Source organism: Nipponia nippon, unplaced genomic scaffold, assembly GCF_047370975.1.
Source record: "Nipponia nippon isolate SJK-2023a ecotype South Korea unplaced genomic scaffold, ASM4737097v1 scaffold_35, whole genome shotgun sequence".
In the NCBI taxonomy this organism is placed as follows: Eukaryota; Metazoa; Chordata; class Aves; order Pelecaniformes; family Threskiornithidae; genus Nipponia; species Nipponia nippon.
This window is the reverse complement of record NW_028262353.1, coordinates 571,167-588,479: the sequence shown is the minus strand read 5'-3', so window position 1 is coordinate 588,479 and position 17,313 is coordinate 571,167. Positions and strand designations below refer to the sequence as shown.

Sequence of the window (17,313 nt, the reverse complement as noted above, 5' to 3'; positions counted from 1 at the left end):
CCGGGGGCTACGGCGGGGCTGGGGGCGGTGAGCGGGGCCGGGGGCACCGACAGCTCCGGAGCGGCGAGACCCCCCCCCCCCCCCCCCCCCCCGCGCCGCGGAGCCGGTGCCCCCCACCCCGAGCGGGCCCTTTCCCGGGACTACACTTCCCAGCAGCCCCCGCGCTCCGCTTCCGGCCGCGCCTTCCCACCTCCCCGCGCTGTCTCTCGCGAGAGCCGCAGCGCCCGCCGGGAGCTGTAGTCCGCGGCGGGGGCCGGGCCGGGCCGGGCCTCGCTGGCGGCGCCGCGGGGGCTGCCGGGAGCTGTAGTCCGTGGGGGCGGGGACTCGCCTTCCCAGCCTGCCCCGCGCGGAGCCCGCGCTCCTGCCCTGCTCGCGCTCTCTCGCTCGCGCTCCCCGGGGTCTCCTCAGCGCGGCGGCGGCGGCGGCGGCAGCGGCGGGGGAGGGGCGGCGGCGGCGGCGGCCGGGCGGGCGTAGGCAGGCGGCTCCGACCATGTCGGGCGAGGAGGAGGCGGCCGAGCTCACGATCGCCGAGGACCTGGTGGTGACCAAGTACAAGATGGGGGGGGACATCGCCAACCGTGAGTGCGGGCCGCGGCCGGGCGCGGGGGGCGGCGGGGAGGGGGCGCCGGGCCGGGCCGGGCCGGGCCTGGGCGGGGGCCGGGGGTGCCCGGTGCAGCGGGGAGGGGCGGGGGGAGCGGCGGGCGGCGGCGGGCCTGGGGCGGGCGGCGAGGCCTGGGCCCCCCCCACGGGCCGCCTCCACACGCCGGTGGAGCGGGGGGGGGGGAGGGAGGCGGGCGGCCGTGCGTTCCCCCCAGCCCCGGGCGGCGGCCGGGGCTCCCCGGTTCCCCCAGGCCCGGGCCCCGCACGGCGGCCGCTGCCGGCACGTGGCCTCCGCGCCCCACGTGCACCGGCGGAGCGGGGGGGGGGCAGGGCCTGGCGCCCCCCCCCCCCCGCCGCCCGCCCGCGGGGGGGGCCGGGAGCGGGGCCCGGCCAGGCGCGGCCGGCCCGGGGCGGGCGCTGCCCCGCTCCGCTCTTTTGTTCGGGGCTTTAACCCCGCTCCCCGCCGGGCCGGGCAGCCGCAGCCCCGCGGGCCGAGCCCTGCCGCGGGTGGCGGGGACGGGGGCGGGAGCGGGAGCGGGGCGAGCCCCCGGCGGAGGGGAGCGCCGGGCTCGGCCCTGGCAGCGCCTCTCCTCGGCAGGGAGCCCCGGCTCGCCCGGGGGAGGCTGTACCGGGCGGGGGTGCTGACGCCGCGGCCCCGGGACGGGCGTCGTTCACGCCTAAAACTTTGCCCCCCCCCCCCCCCCCCCCGTGTTTTTTCCTTTTTGCTGTTGCTTTTTTAAACGCTTATTTTTGCTGTATCGTTAATGGTGGGTCGCTGCCCCTCCGGGAGGGTGACAGCTGCGTGAAGAGCTAACTGGACCGGTTCTATGAGGTCTTCCCGGCGTTAGGCACAGCCTCGGTGGTGGCGTGTCCCACACCAAATGTTGCTGACTTCGACGCTTCTTTCTAAGTCATCGCGCCCGACGGTAACTTGGGACGCAGCTCAGGAGAGAGCCGTGGGGCCGAGAGCCACAGTGACGCGGGTTCCCCTTCGGGAAGGGAGGTCGCCGCTTTGGCTTCTCCGTCTGCTGGGCAAACTGGATTTAACGGCGTGCCACGGGTTTGGCTGCGTGGAGCGGCTGCCTCCCGTCCCGCCGGGGAAAGGGGCAGCTCCATCGCCGCGTTTTGCTCCCTCGCGGGTGGCGTGAGCGCGTTTGGGAAGAGCAAACGCAGAACTGTGACAAAAAGTTCGAAACGCCTTGGGCTCTTGTCAGAGCGAGGTGCCTTTAGCGATATAAAGTGCTTTTAATTCCCTCGACGAAGCACCGTGGAAGGCCGCAGTGCAACGAGTAGGTGTTCCTCGGTCAGTGCTATCACGCCGTCTGCTTCTTGGTTTTGTTCGAATGCTCTGATAAGCAGGGCTCTCCGTCTACCTCTGCACTGTGTTTGTTTTAACATTCCCGATTCTTGCCTCTCTCTGTCCTGCCGTCCACCGAATGTCTCTTTATCAGCGTTTTATCTGTACTTAAAAATATTCCCAATTTGTCATTATTTGCGGCGCACGGAAAGGTGACTGAAGGGATTTGACATTTAATTCGTCATGCAGGTGAAAGACTTCAGGTTTTTACACGGCGTCAAAGAAATTCTGAAAACCCGCCTGTTTGTAAACATCCCCTTCAGCACTTCCGAAATATTTACTGCTGTTGTACCTAGACCACGTGCTATCGGTTACAGAAACTCCCGCCCGGCAGAGGCGCTTCACAAAACAGCCTCTTGTAAAAACAGCGTGCTCGCCGAGCAAGGAGAAACGGCGAGGATACCTTTTATCCCAGGATCTGAAAGTGTTTCAGGGGGAGCTTTACGACTCCCTGTAAAGTGTCCCAGCCGGAGAGAGGGGGAAATAGCAGCTCGGGGTCTGCTGGTGACAGCAGGAGCGCCTCAGCCCCTGGGGGCCACGGAGATGCGGCTCCTCCAGCAGCCCCCAGGCCCTGCTCCCGTAACGCCACGAGATGTGTTTGCGAACGTCGCTCTGCAGGGTTTCAACCAAAACTTTAAGCTTTTACGCTCCTTTCCTGACTTTTCCTATGAAGCACGGGGCACGCTCTCATCCACGGCGGAACTAAAGCGCTGCTGGGACTCGCAGGCACTAGAATATGCCCAAAAGTGGCAAAACTTCCTCTGACCTGCAGCGTGGAGCAAGGCGTGTGGCGTTCCCTGTGCTGGCAGCTGCCAGGCCGGAGCAGGAGCACGTGGGTTACCTTTAAAACACGTTTCTGCAGAGTAAGGCACTAACGTAACCGGCTCTGCCGCGCTGGTCCTGCGCTGCTGCCAGCTCCTGTGCCCAGCAAAGTCTTTCAACTGCTCCGTACCTCTGGTCCTGCACGTCCGCAGCGCTGGCCCCTGCTCCTTTGATGTGCTGTCTCTCCTGTCTCCCGAGTAATTTCCAAACCTGTTTCTGTAGCTCTGACTTCTCCAGAAGGAATGTGGGAGAGCGGTGTTTCTGCTTGGCTGCTTTGTTTGACAGACCTCGGTCTGCACAGGCAGCTGGCTGAAGCTGCAGCGCTTCACCTGCGCAAGCCCCGACGTACGTTCCTTTGCTCACGCTCTCTGTGAAAACGTTCTCAAAAACAGAATAAAAATTAAAGTGGGATTTCTGCCTGTCCACAGTCCTTCTGGTGAAGAGCCGAGTCGAGGGTCTTGTTCCCTCGTAGAAAACGGAGATCTTTCCGCCAGGGTGCCGTGTGGTGAGGGTTGGTGTTGGATTTAAGGCTGTTTATCGTTAATATGCTTCAACAGCTCCGTGTCTGTGTTTGAATTAAGGGGTCCTGCGTGCGGTGGTTGAAGCGGCGAACTCCGGAGCGTCAGTTCTCTGCCTGTGCGAGAAGGGAGACGCCATGATCATGGAAGAGACTGGCAAGATTTTCAAGAAGGAAAAAGAAATGAAAAAAGGTGAGGCCTGCTCCAGAGATTTGGGTTTTTTTCAGCGTGGCTGTGGTTTTTGGTCCCATTGGGGGGCACAGAAAGCGCTACTCTGCGCTAATTAGCGTAAGAAATCATTTGCAGTTCCCAGAAAGCCAATTTTAACCCAAATCCCCCTGCCTGCTCTGCTGGTAAGCATCACCGATGAGCCTCAGCTTCCCGTTTCGAGGCACCCGATCACCCACATTGTTGTCCAAAGTAACTCTTGCTTCAGCGTCCTCCCTTCAGGAAGACCTGCGGTACGGTTATCGCTCCTCTGTAGCGGCTGTGGAAGTTGGGTGACACTCGAGTGTGTCACCGAGAGCTCCCTGATTTCAGTTCTGGTCCCTTTCGCAGGTGTCACGCTGCCTCGGATGCATTTCTTCTGACAGTTGCCTGGGCAAAAGGGGAGCCGGGGCAGGAGCGGACCGGGCGCTGCGTTCCTCCTGGCTCTTTGGCCAGAGCCTTGTGCAATGGGGCGTTTTACAGCGCTCCAAAAACTTCAGTCCGGAACGACGATCCCCACTGGCGGGGCTGCTGCCCGTGCCGGCTGTGCAGCTGCACAATTTCATGGAGTGTTTTTTCTCCCTTTATAGGTATTGCCTTCCCAACGAGTATATCGGTAAATAACTGCGTCTGTCACTTCTCCCCCCTGAAGAGTGACCAAGACTACATCCTCAAAGATGGAGACTTGGTCAAAATGTAAGCATCTCAGTTACGCTTCTCTTGAGTTTCCTGTTGCCACCAGGGCTTTGCTTTCTAATCCTGCTTGCTGTGTTAAATACTGCCTCGGCGTGGCTAATTACAGAACTTAATAGCTAGTCAGGTGAAGCGCTTGAAACACGCATGAGTCTTCTGATACTTCCAGAAGTCACACAAGTTTCCTGAGGTGCGATGCCCCACCTGTAATTAACTCTCTTTGTGTTGCAGTGACTTGGGAGTCCACGTCGATGGCTTCATAGCGAATGTAGCACACAGTTTTGTCATAGACGCCTCAAAGGTAGGTTTGTAATGGAGCGGTGTCTCCTGCCGCTGCTGCTTTACGTGCGCTCTAAAGGAGAGACTGAAGAGCCGATGCTCGCGTGCCTCTGGTTCCCAAGGCAGCAGCAGCACGGAGCCTCCGAGCGGTGTCCGCTTCGTTTCGCAAAAGCGCTGCAGGCCCGGTGTCCCAGCAGGGACTGAAAACAGCCCCTTGCCTAAAAATTTCTCGGTCCTCTGGAAAACGAGGGCTGACGCGCTGTTTCAACATGTGCCGTTTTGCACGGGTACAAATAATTTGAGACAAACCACGTGTGAGTGGCGCTGCAGTGAGTTATTTGCATGTAGAGCATCTGGGGCTGTGGGGCGGACTGGTTTTGCTGCCCCCTCTACTGGCCGAGGCACAGGGAGCCGAGCGCCGCACTGCTGGGAGTTGCTGCCTTCACCTTTGCTAACTGAACTCAGGGGCAACTTGTTCTTCGAACCCCAAAACGACTCCCTGCTGCCCGCTTCTGCCTGAGCACGCCAGCAGGGACTTCTCTCGCTCGGGGCCGATTGCAGCGTCCAGCCCCGGCGCGTGGCGGCGAGGACGCCACCGTGGCACGTGTGGTTTGGTCGGGCATTTGGGAAGCGACACTAAGCCACGCCCGCGCGGCGGGAGTTACCGCTTGTGTGCGTGAAGTCGTCACGTAACAAATTTCTAGCTGTAGTCTTGGGAGGAGGATGGCGGGGTGAGTCTTGGGAATGGTTTCTCTCCCGTGGCTGTGTCTGAACGGCTTGATGGGGAGAAGACAAAAAGATCTTTTGAAGTCCACTGAAATCTTTCCAGTCCACGCTTCTGGCTACAGGAGAGTTTTGTTCTGTTTTCAGTCTTTGACGGCGATGCGCTTGTACTAGGGTGTCTCTGTTGAAACTCGTGAGAGAGCCAGTTTGATTGTGGCTGACACTCATTTGCTCTTAACGGAGAAGAGACTAACGATGGAGCTGTGAAGCCAGAAGCCCTTCCACCTCTGAGCTGGATTTCCCCGTTTGCTCGGGCGGAGGGTGTGCAGTTAGACGGAGAATCTCCATCTCCAGACACTCAGAACGGGGTTCTTGCTAATAAGAGGGAAGGGAGCGTACCTTAAAAAGCCTTTATTTTTCTGTTCTTCCAGGAAAACCCTGTGTCAGGCCGTAAAGCTGATGTCATCAAGGCGGCTCATCTCTGTGCTGAAGCTGCTCTGCGCTTGGTAAAGCCTGGAAACCAGGTGAGGGACTGGCGTGGGGGAACGTAGGCATGGGCAGGGGGCGAGGGGCTCGAGTACCGACGCTGCCTCTGCCACGCTTCACGCGTAGAAATAAAAGCGGGTGACCTTGCCTGGGAAGAATTGCCCAGCGATGTGGGGAATCTGGCAGCAGCTGTCTGCAGACAGCTGAGGCGCTGCTGGGGTGAGCAGCGGCCTGCTGGGGCGGGTGGCAGCGACTCTTCTGTCAGCAGCTCTGGCTTCCCCGCGGGACCCGAGCTCTCGCTTGTGCAACGGTGGCTTCGCAGAGAAGCCTCGGTGCTCCCGCTCGCCAGTGCCCTCCTCGCTGAGGGCAGCTGGGCACGCACAGCAACTCCGCCAAACAGCGCTCCGTAAATCTCCCGCTCGCGCCTCTCCCTCGCCTGGTGCTCAGGCACCTCAGCAGTCGTAGACGATCTCCTTCGTTGCTGTCTTACTATTCCAAACGTATTTGTGTCGCTCTTCCTTCCCAGCGTAATCCCCTAAAGAGGGGTGGCGTGCAAGAAGGCACCGGGCGCAGTGCAGGAGGCTGAGCTGACCTCACGTTACTGTCAGTTTTGTTGATAAGGATTAAAAATGGAAGCCTGACACTGTTTCTCCTTTTTTTGGAGGTGTTGGAGCACCAGGCAGTTAGAAAACCTGCTGGTTTTATCACAGAACATTGTCAAGTTAAAAAAAAAACTCTCATACTTGTGGCTTGAATTTTGTATCCTTAGTGTGTTTTCATGTGTTCTTCATCCAGAACACACAAGTGACAGACGCGTGGAACAAAATCGCCCACTCGTTTCACTGCACGCCGATCGAAGGTAAGGACGGGGGAGCGGCGGATCGGAGGTAGCGATGTTTTAGCTGCGCGCTAAGTCCTGAGCTGCCCCATTCAAATTCTGGGAAGCATTTAATGACTAGGAGCCCTAGGTGTGCCGTCTCTAAAGGCAGCAGCCTTTGCTAAAAAAAAAAAATCCCTTCGAAACTCTCTATTCTCCTTCCTTCCTCTTTTTTTTTTTTTATTTTTAAAGATGCCTTAATCTAGGAACAATAGACGCGGGCTTCCCCAGCTGGTAGGTAGTGTCCTGGCTCGTGGCCTTCCTGCTGACCTTGGGCAAATCGCGTGGCCCTTTGCTTTCATACTTGGCCACTCGGAGTTAAAACCCCTTTAGCGAATACACAGCAGAACTTGTTTGTCATGCAAGGGCCACTGCAAAAGCAGCCCATAGATGCGCAGGGTATGTAATTTCCTTCCTCGCAACTCTAAACTGATTCACGCTCTCCTCGCAGCGTTGATAACGGGCAAGGGGGAGGGCGCTGGGATGGCTTCTGATAGAAGCGCTTGTCTGGAAGGTGGTGAGAGAGCTTAGCCTGACGTTTGGCACAGGCAGATGCTTTTCTCCTAGGCGGTGACATCACTGTCGAACGGTTCTTTCAGCCACAATGACATTGGCCCTTTATTAGTTAAATTTCCTGAAATCCTGTAAAGCTGGCTCATTCTCTTCGCTCGCCTTAGCCCAGTTGTGGAGCGTCGGTTCCCTGTTCCCTGTGTGGGATGGCTTTGTGGGTCTCCCCAACGCTTTGCTCCTTTCTCTGTGAAAAAACGTGGCATCAGCTGCCGTGAGGAGGCGGCCGCTCGCGCTGTCGAGGGAGTTTAAGCAGCCACTGTTTTGGAAACAGTCGAGTGCCGTAATTATCTAGGCACTGGCAGCAGCATAAGGCCCCAGTTGATGAAAACAAACGGAGCTGTTGGCGGCCGGGGTTGTGCTTTCCCTTCCCGCCAGCGGCAGCCGTCCTTCCTGAATGGAGACGCGCGACTGTCGCTGCTGGGCTGGCGCCCTGGGGCGCGGAACAGCAATGGCTGCGAGTGCTCAGGCTTCCATTTGGAGGTGAGCTGTAGGACAGAAGGGAAAAGTGAAGCAAACCCCCCAAAAATGCCCTTTGGGTGCTGTACAGCCGAGCTACTCGGGAAAGGACTGAAAGTTTCCATTAGTTTGACATTTGGCATCTTTAAAAACACCCGAGGGTGTGTCGCACGTGCCTGCGGGTTCACCTCCAGCCCGTTGCAGCCCACTGGCGTAGCGCAGGTGCCTAACGGAGAAGCGGCGGTGCTTGAAAGGGCTCGGCGGCCGGCTGCACCGCTCGCAGGAGCCTGCAGCTCCTCCTCGCTGGCGAGGACGCGTTGCTGAAGGCGGAGCGGGCTTTGGGGAGCGCCGTGGCTGTGCGATGCACCTGACGGCCCACGACTGAGGAAGTGCTGATGCCGACGCCGGTTTGCTTTACCGCTCGCTCTAGCTGAGGGCTGCAGGCCCGCGCCCTGGAGCGTTAATAACGCCAGTCGCTGTGTCGCTGGTTCGCAGCTCAGAGGTGTTAATGGATTCTCTTATCGCGGCAGGGATGCTGTCGCACCAGCTGAAACAGCATGTGATCGATGGAGAGAAAACAATCATCCAGAACCCTACAGACCAGCAAAAGTGAGCATCACCTCTGGGGCTGCTGCTTCCAGCAGCGTTTGGGAGGGCTGTGACTAGGTCCGGAATGGTGACCCGCTTTCTTGCTGCGGTATCGAGTGGGGGGTGTAGCAGGTATGTTTCATTTAACCGGGGTGTAGGCTGCTCCCCGTACGGCCTCTTTCTTGAAGTCTGACCCAGGATGGCAGACCTGTAGCTCGTTAGACCCGTATCTTCGTGTCCGTTCTGTGCGAACGTGAAGCGTGGCTCTGCATTCAGGGGTTGTTCTGAGAAAGAGCGGCTGGAAGTCACCGACGCGAGGCTCCTCGCTGGCACCTGCGAGCGTTCTTGGTTTCTGTCCAGTTTCTCCAAGGAGCCTGCTGGAGCCTGCCAGCAAAATAACCAACTGTTGCTCGTTGTAGCGGTGGATGCTAATTCACCAGGAGCTGTGCCAAGGCCTGTCGTTTGCCTCACAGAAGCTGCCAGGAGCCTGCTGGATGGTGATCGCTGTCAGTAGCATCTCGGGATGGTTTTGAACTGATGAGCTGGATGCCATTCCCTTCTGTTCCAGCAGCTCCTCTCCCTCAGGGATCCCTCGGGGTTGGCTCTCACGCTGAATATTTAGAGCTCAGTGGCTTTAAAGCCAGTGTTTGGAGTGTGCGTTCTCGGGCGTGGTGAGGTTCCAGGCGTGGCGGGGCTCCTGGCCTGCCCAGGACGTGACCACAAGTGCAAGGAGCTGGCGCTGAATGTCCGAGAGACCTCCCACCCCTTCTGGGATGGAGCTGCTTGTCGTGGCAGGACCGCTGGCTTGTCCTTGGTTTTCTCTGCCAGCCTGTCACCGATCGGCTCCGCTGCCTGGCATGTTAATTTTCAACTTCGGCGTCTTCTGTGCCAGCTTTTGCTCTTCTGGTCAGGGACCTGGGCACTGTAGCACCATAGCACTGCTTTGTGCTTGTAGGCCGCCTCTGGCTAAGCCCGGCGTGGGCTTGTTCAAGGTATTGTGGCTGTGTCGGAGGTTTCATCTCCTCTATTTACCATTCTTTGACTCACCAAACTTTCCTTCATCCAGGAAGGACCATGAAAAAGCAGAATTTGAGGTCCATGAAGTTTACGCTGTGGACGTTCTGGTCAGCAGCGGGGAGGGAAAGGTGAGTCCGGTGCTTCTTGGCCGCTGTTCCTCTGCGCGCCTGGCCAAAGCGGCCGCGTTTCAGAGTAGTCAGCAGCAGCAAGTGGTGCTAACAGCCACATCCCTGCGGGTGCCAGCTCTGGCTGGGGAACGCTTCTTGCCTGGGTATCGCCGTGTCTTTTTGGGCGGAGCTTTTTCCATCCGAAAAGTTGAGGTGCAGCTTTGCAGTGCCGCAGTACGGACGGTGCTGGTCCGACGTCAGTGCCCCGGGGCGTGCAGGCGGTTGGCTCATCTGGCTGCGGAGGCGCTGCGCTGCTTTCCTCGTCTCTCAGCTCTGTTTGCGTTTTCAGGCAAAGGATGCTGGACAGAGAACTACAATTTACAAAAGGGACCCCTCCAAACAGTACGGCTTGAAGATGAAAACCTCCCGTGCCTTTTTCAGTGAGGTGGAGAGGCGCTTTGATACTATGCCATTTACTCTCAGGTATTTGCTCTTATTCGTGGCCTCCCCGTGTGTTCGGAGCTGGATGCTTTGCGTGAGCTCACGGACCGTGCAGACAGCAAAACCGACGCGCTTTCGCTGGCCTGTCACAGGAGGCAGCAGCCTTCGCTGCTTTACATCGGGGTTTGCTCTATTTGAGCCTAGGAGTGGGTGGAGGAAGGATGTTACAGGCTTAAGCAGGAATCCCAGGCAGAGCCTGAGGATTTGAGGATCTCCTGTGCCTCGCGTGGCAGGTGGGGAGCCGGGAATTGCGTTTAAAATAAAACGGAGAGGGGTGAAAGCAGCGTCAGGGCGCAGCGTGCAGAGGCGAGGCAGTTCCCATCTTTTTTTTTTTTTTTAAGTGATGTACTCTCAAACTAAGGAAACAACGTTCACTTGACGAGCTGTTCTCACCCTTAAATCCGCTCGCCGTCTCCACTCGCTGGAGGTTACGGTTCACCTGGCAGTCTGCTTTGTCGCTGCCCCGTGGTGCTGCTGGGGCGAGGGGGCTGTGAGTGAATGAAGTCTCCGGCCTGACCCCAGGGGCAATTCCGGAAACCTGCGGGGCAGAATCGGGCTTCTAGGAAAGGGCCGGAGCTCAGGTGTGGCTCTGTCTCCTCCGCAGGGCATTTGAGGATGAGAAGAAGGCCAGGATGGGGGTGGTGGAATGCGCCAAACACGAGCTGCTCCAGCCGTTCAACGTCCTCTACGAAAAGGAAGGTGAGCGCTGGCGGTGGGAGGACTGGGAGCTGGGTGCGGACGGGCGCTCAGCAGACAACTGTCTGTCGCTTCCGGAGTCTGGCGAGGCCGGTGCTGACTCCGTCGCTGTATGAATACCAGAGATGCACTTCAAGGGCCCTGGGATTTATCCTCCAGGAAACTCGCCACCCGTTGGCTTCTGGATCTTGTTTTGGAGTCGTTCCAGTGATGAGATGAAATTTTGTGTGGAGTGATTTCCTGGGCGGGGGGAAGGACTGATGGCTGAGGCTCTCCGGTTTGCTGGCAGAGCAGGCTTGGGGCGGGGGTGCCGAAGGAATTGTTTTGCCCTGGCCGGGGTAGGTTTAAGAAGTTCCTGCGAGGTAGTTTTTAGCAGTGACGGCGTGGAAATGGCATAGGAATCAAAACGTCTGGTTGGAAACATCTGCCAAGATACCTAGCGGGTCGGATGCACGGGGGCTGTGGTGCAGCAATGCCCGTTTCTGTCTTGCAGGGGAGTTCGTTGCACAGTTCAAATTCACAGTGCTTTTAATGCCCAACGGTCCTATGAGGATAACCAGCGGCCCCTTCGAGCCGGACCTCTACAAGTCGGAGTTTGAGGTGCAAGATGGAGAGCTGAAGGTTGGTTTTAAAAATAACGATCAATAGATGTAGCGATGCAGCGCATCGCATGGGTCGCCCTGGCTGCGTCCCTCGGGGCGAAGGTGGGAAGCGAAATCCGGAAGACTCTGCAGGGGAGGGGCTGAGGCGCGAGCTTAGAGAGGAAAAGATTTGCTTAAGGCCAGGTTGGGCCCCTGTTTCCTGCATCAAGCACCGGCTCTAGTGGCTTGATAAGGACACCCTGCCCTCGAGGAGCGGCTGCGGAGCCTCCGAGGCTGGCCCCGGGGCCTCGTACCCCGCCAGGGCGGGAGGCTCTGCGTTTCCCATCTATTGCCGTGCCCCTTAGGACCTCCCGCCCTCCCTTCGGTGGCTGGCGGTGCTCCTTCCGCTTTAAAGGTGTTTCCCTTGACCTGCTCTCAAAAAAAGGAGTCGGCTTTCTAGCTTCTTACGTCTCCCTCCTGTCTCCAGGCCCTTCTACAAAGTTCTGCAAGCCGGAAGACCCAGAAAAAGAAGAAAAAGAAGGTAATTTGGCCACGTTTTGTGGGGATTAGTGGCACGTTATCTCTTGCCATCAGCAGCGCCCAAACGTTGCCCAGGTCCTGCGTGGCGGCGGTTTGGGCTCGCCTCCCAGCCCGCCGTAGCGACCCCGCGGTATTCTCCTGGCTGGGCAGCAGCCGCCTCGTGGGAAGGGGCCCCCCTCCCCACGGCCCCTCGGGCGGGCTGCGTGGCGCCTGCCGCCGGTGTCGCGGCCGCACGAGGCCCCGTTCTCACCGCCGCCGTGGCTTTGTGTCCGCAGGCCTCCAAGAACGCAGAGAACGCCACCACGGGAGAGACGGCGGAAGAGAACGAGGCTGGCGACTGAGCAGCTCCCGCTCCCTCCATGTAGCACCCACTTCACACACACTCGCCCCTTTTCCCCCCAAAACAGAAGCGAAATAATCTAGCGCTGTTTGTCTCTTACGACCAAACGACAAACAGTCCGGACTTCCCACTGACTACAACCAGCTCCTATTGACTTTGCCAACGAGGGAGGATTCTCTCAGCCACTTCAGACTACTTAAAAAAGAAAGCAGAAAAATAAAATCAGGAGTAAAAGCTAGTCTATATCCACTCTTTCTAACCTTTGATACTACCCATACTTGCTGAAGAGGTGAACAACTAAGCCGATCCCAGTGAGAGAGGGAGCGTAGGGAGCTGCCTGCTTTCTTCTTCCTCCGCCTTTTTTTTTTCTGTTTTTAAATTTCTCCCTTTACAGATTTTATTGGAGGAAAAAAACCCAAACCAAGCAACCAGCCAGTTACGCCCGAGAAAGCGCCCTGTGTTTAGTGATACGGTACGCGTGGACGGTGTAAGGTGACCTGCCTCCTGGCGCACCCGCTCCTCCGGCCGCGGAGGCGTTCCTCTCCCTCGCCTTGGGGCAGAGGAGTTCTCACTCTTAACCTCCAGATTGTACGTTTACGATTGGAAAAAATATCAAATTTTATGTCCCCTGTGAAACTGCAGACTGTTCGGTCTACTCTGTTCTGTCTCTGCCTTGATTTACTTATAAACGCTCTATTTTTTAATACGCCGCTGTGGCGAGCTCGTTTTTAATCTGACTGTCCAACTTGCTCGGAAGCAGCCGCTGCTCCCCCGCTGGCAGCCCTGCGGGAGGCAGGCGGCTGCCCGCCGCCCCGCGGGGGTTTTTAATTCCCCGGGGGCCCGGGGAGGTTTGTTCTGCCCCGTGGCAGGTTTCTGCGGCCCGCGAGTACGTTCCGCTCGCACGCGCGCCAGCGGCTCTCCCAAGGCTCTCCCGTCCGCACGCGCTCCTCCAGCGCTGGGAAACGCCACAGGAGTCGTCGGACGTGGGCTAGAGTCCGGCCAGGGGTGTTGCTCTTTTATACAGGCAGTCTTTTTTTAAAAAAAGAAAAGCAAAAAAAAAAAAAGAAAAAAAAAAAAGAAAAAAGCCACTTGAATTCCATGTAGTCGAACGTGAGTTTTTTTTCTTTGCCGATACCTGCTGACCGGCTCTCTGGTTATTCCCCTGCTGTAGCTCAATTTGGGAAAAACTCTCGCCTTTAAAAACACCTCCGCAGGCACCGTGCTTCCTCACCAAGATCTGGGTTTTCCACCCCGAACTCCACACGTGCAAGTATTACCAAAGTCAATAAAAGAGAATAAACCAGTCGCTATTTTTTTTTTTTTCCTGAATTTTTCCATCTCTCTCTGCTCCTCTTCCCCCACCTCTCCGGGTGCCGGCGGGGCGGCCGCGGCTCCTGGCTGCTCCGCGACCTCAGGGACACCGCCATCGCGGCCCGTTGGGCGTTTTTAAGCAACCTTCGGCCCCCCCTGGGCGACGGGCCGCGCTGGCCTTCCTCGTGGTCCTCGGTACGGGTGTGTAACGTGTGGAGACTTGCTGGAGGTTGATTTAATGTTCTATTTTTAAAGAAAAAAAAAAAAAACAAACCCGCTGTACCTCTTGATACAAGAAACAAAAATCCAGTTGTTAAGAGTTTGGACGAGCGGGAACTCCTGAGAAGAGCTCTGTAACTGACCCTTTTTTTTTTTCCTTTTTTTCCTCAATAAACTTGCCTGGTGACCTCAGCTTTGGCCAGGGGACGCTCTGCTCCCGGGGCCGGGGCCGGGGCCACCCCCTGCCCCCGGCGGGCCCGGGGCTGCTCGGGGCGCGGCCGCTCGCCCCCGGGGCCGCGCAAAATGGCGGCGGGCGGGCGGACTACAGCTTCCGTCATGTCCCGGGGCGGGGACTACAGCTCCCGTCGTGCCGCGGGGCGGGGACTACAGCTCCCGTCGTGCCCCGCGCCGCAGGGGCGGGGCCAAGGCCGCTACCCTATAAATAGGCCCCGGCGGGCGCCCCCGGCCTCTCTCGGCCGCTGCTGCCGCCATCTTGTGGGCCGCCGCCGCCGGCCGCCGGCTCCATCCGCTTCCATCCGCCGCCCGCGCCACCGCCCGCCCGCCGGGACTGAGCGCGGCGCCTCCGCACCGCCATGAGGGCCAAGGTGAGCGGCGGGGGGCGGCGCGGGGGCGGCCGATGGCGCCTCATCCCCGCCCGGGAGGGCCTGGGGGGGGGGTGTGGCTCCGGGTGCAGGGGTCGCGACTGCAGCGGGACGTGGAGCGGGGCCGGGAGTCGGTGCGCGGGGCCGGGGCCGGGGTCGTTACGCCGGGGATTTCGTGGGGGGGGGGGGGGGGGCTGGAGCTGGTGTCTGTGGATGCGTGGGGACGGCGGCGGCGGGGGACGGTTCCCTGTCGCGGCGGGGGGGGGGTCTGTCGCGGCGGGGGGGTCTGTCGGGAGGGAGCGGGACGGTGTCTGGGCCTCGGGGCGGGCCCGCTCCGGGCACACGGTCCCGGCACTAACGGCCGCTCTCTCTCCTCTCCCCGCAGTGGCGCAAGAAGCGCATGCGCAGGTACGTGGGGCTCCCCCGGGGCCGCCGCTCGCCGGGGCCGTCCCGCCGGGGAGCGGGGGGGGTCCCTGCCGCCGCCGTGTACCGGCTGCGCGGGGCCGGCCCCGGGGCCTGAGCGCCGGTGTCTCCCCTAGGCTGAAGCGCAAGAGGAGGAAGATGAGGCAGAGGTCCAAGTAGGCCCCGCCGCGGAGCTGAGCAGGGCCGGGGCGCGGGGCCGCCGCCACCACCGGGGAGACGCCGCCGGTGCCGCGGGGAGGGCCCGGTGCCGCGGGGGGGACCCGCTGCGCCGGGCCGCTGCTGTGCTCTGTGGCGGCCGTTGCGCCGCGAATAAAGTTGGTGTTGTTGGGAGACGGTGTGGTGCCTCGGGGGCGGCGGGCGGGACCGGGCCGGGGGCTCCGGTAACGGGGGGGTGGTCCGCGGGACCGGGGTCAGCGGGCGGGGCTGGGGCCGGTCCCGGCGCGGCGGAGGGAGCCCGCGGGAAGCACAGAGATAGCGGCGCACGCGGAAGACGTCACGGTGACGGAAGAAGCGTCAGGCGCGCCGTATGCCGGGAGGAAAAAACGTAGCTTCTTCCGGGTCGCCCCGGAAGCACCATAGAGCACTTCCTGCCCGGCGCAGAGTGGCGGCCGGAAGGGGCCGCTCATTGTTGGCGCTGGAGGACCCGCGAGGAGGCCGCGAGCGGGTGAGTGCGGGGCCGGGCCGCGCCGCGCCGCCACCGGGAAGGGCCCCGTTCCGCCGCCCCCGCCCCGCTGCGCCGCCCCCGCCCCGCCCCGGGCCGAGACGCCGCCGGGCCTGCCCCGGGCCTGCGGGGCGGTTGCTATGGAGACCCGGCGGGGGGGTCGCGCCCCCTCCGCCCTGCCGGCGGGGCCGTCACGGCACGGGGAGGCCTCGGAGCGGGGCCCGGCGGCGCCCGGCGCCCTCCCGCCGGCCCGGGCCGCCCCCGCTGACGGCAGCCCCAGCCCCGGGGAGCGGCCGTGAGGGGCTGCCCCGGCCCCCCCCCCCCGCCGCTCGGGGGGCCGCGGTCGCGCTGGCACCGGGCAGGGGCACCCGGGGCTGCGTGGGGCCCCCCGGGCCGTGCTGCTCCCGGGCCGCGCTGCCCCCGCGCCGGCTCCCTGCCGGTCCCCTCCCTCACCCCGCTCCCTCCCTCCCGCAGTGCCCGGAGCCCCGCGGCGGCGGCGGCGGCGGCAAAGATGCCGGATCGCGACAGCTACAACAACGGCAGCAGCGGCGATGAGGTGGGCGCCAACGCCGACGACATCTGCCGCGATTTCCTCCGCAACGTCTGCAAGCGAGGGAAGCGCTGCCGCTTCCGGCACCCCGACATCAGCGAGGTCACCAACCTGGGCGTGCGCAAGAACGAGTTCATCTTCTGCCACGACTTCCAGAACAAGGAGTGCGTCCGTCTCAACTGCCGCTTCATCCACGGCACCAAGGAGGACGAGGACTGCTACAAGAAGACGGGGGAGCTGCCCCCGCGCCTGCGGCAGAAGGTGGCCGCCGGGCTGGGCCTCTCGCCCGCTGACTTGCCCAACAGCAAGGAGGAGGTGCCCATCTGCAGGGACTTCTTGAAGGGCGACTGCCAGCGGGGCGCCAAGTGCAAGTTCCAGCACCTGCAGCGGGACTACGAGTACGATGCGCGAGGCCTGGCCGCCCGCGAGCAGGGCATCGTCCCCGCCGTCCGCCGCTACGACGACCACGACCCCGTGCTGAAGCGGCGGCGGGTGGACGGGCTGCACTTCGAGACCTACGAGTACAGCTTCGCCAGCCCGCGGACGGTGGAGTACCGGCTGCTGGAGGAGGAGAACATCATGCTGCGCAAGCGGGTGGAGGATCTCAAGAAGCAGGTGAACAACCTGCTGGCCACCAACGAGGTGCTGCTGGAGCAGAACGCCCAGTTCCGCAACCAGGCCAAGGTGATGACGCTGAGCTCCACCGCCACCGCCACCGAGCAGACTCTGGCCCCCACCGTGGGCACCGTCACCAACTACAACCACAGCATCGCCCAGACGCACACCACGCTCAGCAGCCAGGCCCTCCAGCCCCGCCCCGTCTCCCAACAGGATTTGGTGGCTCCCGCCGGGGCCCAGGCGGCTCCCCCCGCCAACGCCGCTCCCCCCATGAACCCCGAAATCACCCCGCTTTCCGCCGCCCTGGCCCAGACCATCGCGCAGGGCATGGCCCCCCCGGTCTCCATGGCGCCGGTGGCCGTGTCGGTGGCGCCGGTGGCCGTCTCCATGGCCCAGCCGCTGGGCGGGATCACCATGAGCCACGCCACCACCCCCATGGTGACCTACCCCATCGCCTCCCAGAGCATGAGGATAACGGCCATGCCCCACTGACCGCCGGGACCCAGCCGGGCGGCGGCGGCGGCAGGAGGAGGACAGGCGGCGCCTCCCCGCCGGCCGACGGTGACGGCAGCCCCCGCGGGGGCTCTCGCCGGCGGCGCGGGAGGCGGGGGTGCGGGGCCTCGCCCCGGCCCCGCCGCACGGGGGGTGTCGGGGCTGCTCCCGGCGGAGCCCCGTGCACGGACACGGCCCCCCGGCGCCGGGGCTGCGTCCCTGGGCGGGGGGGGGGGGGCACCGGGGCCGCGGCTCCCCCGGGGCCCTGTAACGTTTTCAACCATTAAAAGAACCCAACGCAGTCCGCGGCGATGGCTCCGGACGCTCCGGGGAGGGGGGGGGGGGGGGCCGCGGGGCCGCCGGGGGCGACGGGACCGGACCGGGACGGGGCGGGGGGGCGCCTGGACGGCGCCGGGACACGTGACCGCTCGCCGAGACCCCGCCCACAGGCGCTGTGTGCCCCGCCCCCTCGGGTTGGC

General features: G+C 61.8%; 2 protein-coding genes across 3 annotated transcripts; both read left to right on the top strand.

Annotated features, from left to right (window-relative positions):
* The first annotated feature begins 327 nt into the window (after positions 1-327).
* PA2G4 (proliferation-associated 2G4) lies at positions 328-12,196 on the top strand. 2 transcript variants are annotated; one of them, XM_087771771.1, is made up of 13 exons: positions 328-578; positions 3,361-3,489; positions 4,095-4,200; positions 4,429-4,498; positions 5,631-5,723; positions 6,481-6,544; positions 8,119-8,197; positions 9,243-9,321; positions 9,650-9,783; positions 10,406-10,500; positions 10,991-11,118; positions 11,566-11,619; positions 11,894-12,196. In XM_087771771.1, exons 1-13 carry the CDS (start codon positions 491-493, stop codon positions 11,957-11,959), a joined length of 1,185 nt encoding a protein of 394 aa, XP_087627897.1. In that variant the 5' UTR covers positions 328-490; the 3' UTR covers positions 11,960-12,196. The 2 variants fall into 2 exon arrangements, with proteins under 2 accessions (XP_087627897.1, XP_087627898.1); XM_087771772.1 differs by lacking the exon at positions 328-578 and adding an exon at positions 1,332-1,889.
* A 2,719-nt stretch (positions 12,197-14,915) lies between these two features.
* On the top strand, positions 14,916-17,092 carry ZC3H10 (zinc finger CCCH-type containing 10). Its single transcript, XM_087771773.1, has 2 exons — positions 14,916-15,177; positions 15,649-17,092. The coding sequence occupies exon 2, from the start codon at positions 15,686-15,688 to the stop codon at positions 16,832-16,834; it is 1,149 nt and encodes a 382-aa protein (XP_087627899.1). The 5' UTR covers positions 14,916-15,177; positions 15,649-15,685; the 3' UTR covers positions 16,835-17,092.
* The last annotated feature ends 221 nt before the right edge of the window (positions 17,093-17,313 follow it).